The 4406-nt window shown below is 36.8% G+C and overlaps 1 protein-coding gene across 2 annotated transcripts in view; it reads right to left on the bottom strand.

The window, feature by feature from the left end:
• The window catches only part of Angpt1 (angiopoietin 1), a 229582-nt gene that overhangs the window by 41628 nt on the left and 183548 nt on the right, over positions 1 to 4406 (bottom strand). For both annotated transcript variants that reach the window (XM_021216218.1, XM_021216217.1), the window contains exon 6: positions 811 to 912. In XM_021216218.1, coding sequence (XP_021071877.1) covers positions 811 to 912 — 102 coding nt within the window. The remainder of the gene's footprint in view (positions 1 to 810; positions 913 to 4406) is intronic.

Raw genomic sequence — 4406 nt, forward strand, 5'->3', positions numbered from 1 at the left:
CAGGGTTTCTCTGTATAGCCCTGGCTGTCCTGTTACTCACTTTGTAGACCAGGCTGGCCTTGAACTCAGAAATCCGCCTGCCTCTGCCTCCGGAGTGCTGGTATTAAAGGCGTGTGCCACTACGCCTGGCTAGGGGTTATGTCTTAATAGAAGTCTATTTCATGATGGAAGGGATTACTGGGGATAGTTTTGTTCATAACCTTTTCTTTTTCACTTTTGGGGAGAAAAAGTGTTAGAAAACCAAACCAAGAACTATGAAGAAATTTCAATCCAAAATCATGAAAAACTTCTACCCTTAAAATGATTCTAAAAGTTTACATCTGTACTTGGGAAATGCTAACTTTGACATGAGAAATGTGACAATCCCATGGGAAGTCCTAGATGGTCACATGCAAAGATTATATGGAGCGACTCCCATTCAGAGCTCGACAGCTTGAAACAGTGTGAGAGAGGTCACAGCTAGTATTCGTCTTGCTCCATGACCTGTGGCCCTGTACAGCTTCCTGTCCTGATCACATAACCAACCTGGGTCGGAGTTCTAGTTTCTCCCACTAGGAACAAATTCAAGAGTGCATAACAGATCACCGAATAATTATAATAATACATTTTCTTTCTATTACACATATGGAAATAATTTACTGAACATGATTTATGAATGTTTTGTGTCTAATGAAAATAATGTCTTTAATGTAAGAATTGTTATTTTAAATAACTCAAAAGCATCTAGAAGTGCAAGGGTTTATCGTATATTGTGCATGAAGATAACCCATGATAAAACATCAAAAGGCACTGTAAATTCTTCCATCTTACCATTTTATACTCCTTCCAGCCCCTCTGGAAATCCAGGCTTCCATCTTCACGGTGTTGTATTACTGTCCAACCTCCCCCATTCACATCCATATTGCAAAATACCTGGGAAACAACAGGAAAATAATGGAAAGTGGAAATCAAATACATCTCTAAAACATGTAAATCTAATATATTTCAAAATATAAAATAGGATGGCAGGACTCTCCTGTAAGAAGAGGAAAACAACTACATTTCACACATATTTATTGGTTACTTCTCCCACAATTCACATTTTTACTACACCTGATAAAGTTCAAGCAGAAACATTTAATTACTTCTAAAGTGTAAATTGTGTGGCTGAAAATTATAACCTTAGTTTCAGACCACAATACAATTTTAGAGGTTGAGATATATGTCAGTGGTAGCATGCTTATAGGTATATGAAAAGCCCTGACCGGCATCAACTCCTATTACCCCCTGAAAAACTTAGAAATCTCAAACTGAAATAGGCACTTATGAAAGTTTACATTTTAAAACAATTATTAATGTTTCCAATATTACATATCATTTTTTGCCAATATATAAGGTTCAATTTTATTTAATGTTTTATTGAAATATTAATGTAATTAAGAACAAAATATTTAATTTTGTATTTTTAGGACTCATCCTTGCATACTATATTACATACTGTAATAATTACTCTTGCTTGTTCAATATTACCCAGGGGACAAAATTTGGTGAATGGATTATTAAAAATAAATTGTTTAAATTTTAGTCATGAACAATATGACTGAGTGTATGTCTCTTGACTGTGGCAAGCTTTCCTTTCCTATGTAGAACAGTCATTCAAAGATTCAATGATTATTTCAATTATTCTACATACAGGAACATTTATTTTAAAACTGATTCATTCTCCCCATACAGCTGTAATGGCATTTACAGAAATACATTGCAAAGTGATTACTCTGGAAAGCAGTCACTGTGACTCATGGCATGTGCATCTGGCAGTTTGATTCTTCAAGAGCTGAAATTTGAGGAATACCATTCGTTCACCAATTGGATAATCAAGCATATTGAAGGCTGGTGAAAGGTGTGAAAACGAGGCACCAGCAGTAAGCTGGCACTGCGTTAGAGCACAGATGGCCAAAGGGTACGGAAACAACGGCAAGAACCATCATTCACAGCAGAGTTCTTTCCTCTGCTTCTTGAGAGTAAAGGGACTAAGACATGCATATGAATGTGTGTGCATAGGAGTTAGGATACCTCGTCTCCTGAGGGCTCTTCCTCTAACTTGACACTTACCCTTATGTCTTTATTATCCCAGGAATTGACTCATCTCCAAATTCATACACTTAAATTCCCTTTCTATTTCCAAGATCACTCTTCTGCTATTCTTCTACCTTTCTGCATCTGCTATGTGTCCTCGCCTTGACTCCTAACAATTTCCCCTTAATTCTACTATATTCACCCACTTGTTCTTTCATTCAACATGCATTCTTTGGCATTGAGTCTATATTAAAATAGAGGAAATTATGATAAATAGAAGATGGATCATGCTTTCAAAACATCTTGACATTTCAACATTGATTGCTCTCATAAGGGTAAGAAGGCAGCAGAGTCCATAATTTTCCAACTTCAGTGACCTCAAGAAATAATAGCAATAGTGATATAAATAGACTTCATACAAAGAGCTAATGAGTAAGAAGAGAAATGATTGTCATTTAGGACACTGAGTTATATGTAGCACGGCCACCCAATAGAAGGAGTATCAAAGAGTAGCTAGAGATGAGATGATCTACTGGAGGCAGACCAAGGGTATATGTGCAAGAAAATGGGGGAATAAGGAAGAGTCATTAACAATGGCAAGACTACTTATATCAGATAATTTGAACATTTAATGTGAATTTTCTAACTTGATCCAGAACAGCTTATGAGGGTATACTTATTAAATCTACTCTACAAATGCCACATGGAGGTTTGTAGTAGCCTACCAATGGTTATAATTAGCAATAATGGTGAATTCAGCAGTTGAGCTGGATTATAACAAAGATTTAGGATTTGAATCCTTTGTATGCCTAATTCAAATTTATTAGTAGTAAGGTAACTAAAAGCAAATTTAAATAAGTAAAGAAAAGGTGCTTAGAAATAGGAGGGGCAGTCCATAAGTTTAGGTAAATACTGGCTATATACACAATACACATCAGTAACTTGTAAATGGGCACATATTTGATTTTATTTGTTGCCTATCATTTCTTACATAGAAACCTATTGTAGATAATTTAATATATTAATTTAATAATATTCATTGCAGTCATAAGTAAGAAAATGTGACTAACAGAATTCCAAGAAAATGAGTTATATGTGGGGTTGTGAAGGAGATAACATAAATCAGCCATTTCAGAGAAGTCAAGTTACGTGAATACTTTTTAAAAATACCTACAAACTTGAAATGGAGGAGGCATTAGTGACCTTGGCCCAAGCGATTTCAAGACCCTTATTAGACTAAACTCAGGTAAAAGAGCTTAAGTGGAGCATTAGAGATTCCAAAGAAACACCAGGGCCAACTAGCATTTGAAAGTAATGGAAGTTAGAATATCAAGAGAATATTCTGCTATGAGAAAGTAATGTCACTGGTTTCTTAATGAAATTTCAAAATGTATTAATTGATTAATCCAAACAATCTCTGTCATGTATGTATGTATTTATTTATATGTATGTATGTATATGTATGAATCTATCCACCCACTCACTCACCCACCCACCTACCGTCTATCCATCATCCATTCATCCACCTACCATCTATCCATCATCCATTCATCCACCTATCAATCCATCCATCCATCCATCCATCCATCCATCCACTTACCACCTACCTATCTACCTCTCCTTCTATCTATCCCCATTCTTCCCTTTGCCCCACCCCCATTTATTCCTTTTTTAGGAGGGTAGTTGAGACAGGGTTTCTCTGTGTAGCCCTGGCTGTCCTGGAACTCACTTTGTAGACCAAGCTGGCCTCGAACTCAGAAATCCACCTGCCTCTGCCTCCCAAGTGCTGGGATTAAAGGCGTGCGCCACTACTCCCGGCCCATTTATTTCTTTATGGAACGTTAGCTACCAACAAAAGTTAGTGTCCAAAGCTATAAAGTCTACCTAGATACTCAGAAAGGTCAACACCACATTTGTACATTAACAAAGTATATGGAAAATTTTGCTATGACTTTTTAAAGGCAGTTACTTAATGTAATTCTACATACTTTGCTCTAAATCACCCACGTTTTACAGCTTTCCTTTTACAAGGAGGCACCTGACAACAACTTGCAATAGTAAGTGTTGAGAATACATTTTGAGAAGGCCCAGAGGAAAACAGAGGGAAAGATGTTATGGGATTTAAAATGGTCTAATTCCTGTGAACATGCAACAGTAACAATGATAGCAGATGCCATTGACAGGATATAGGGACAATAGAACTAAGCTGACTTGAGGGTTAGATAGAGTTTCAACTCTGCTTTCTCTCATTTGTGTGTGTGAGTGTGAGTGTGAGTGTGTGTGTGTGTGTGTGAGTGTGTGAGTGTGTGTGTGTGTGAGTGTGTGAGTGTGTGAGTGTGTGTGAGTGTGTG

This window comes from Mus pahari, chromosome 17, assembly GCF_900095145.1.
Source record: "Mus pahari chromosome 17, PAHARI_EIJ_v1.1, whole genome shotgun sequence".
Lineage (NCBI taxonomy): Eukaryota > Metazoa > Chordata > Mammalia > Rodentia > Muridae > Mus > Mus pahari.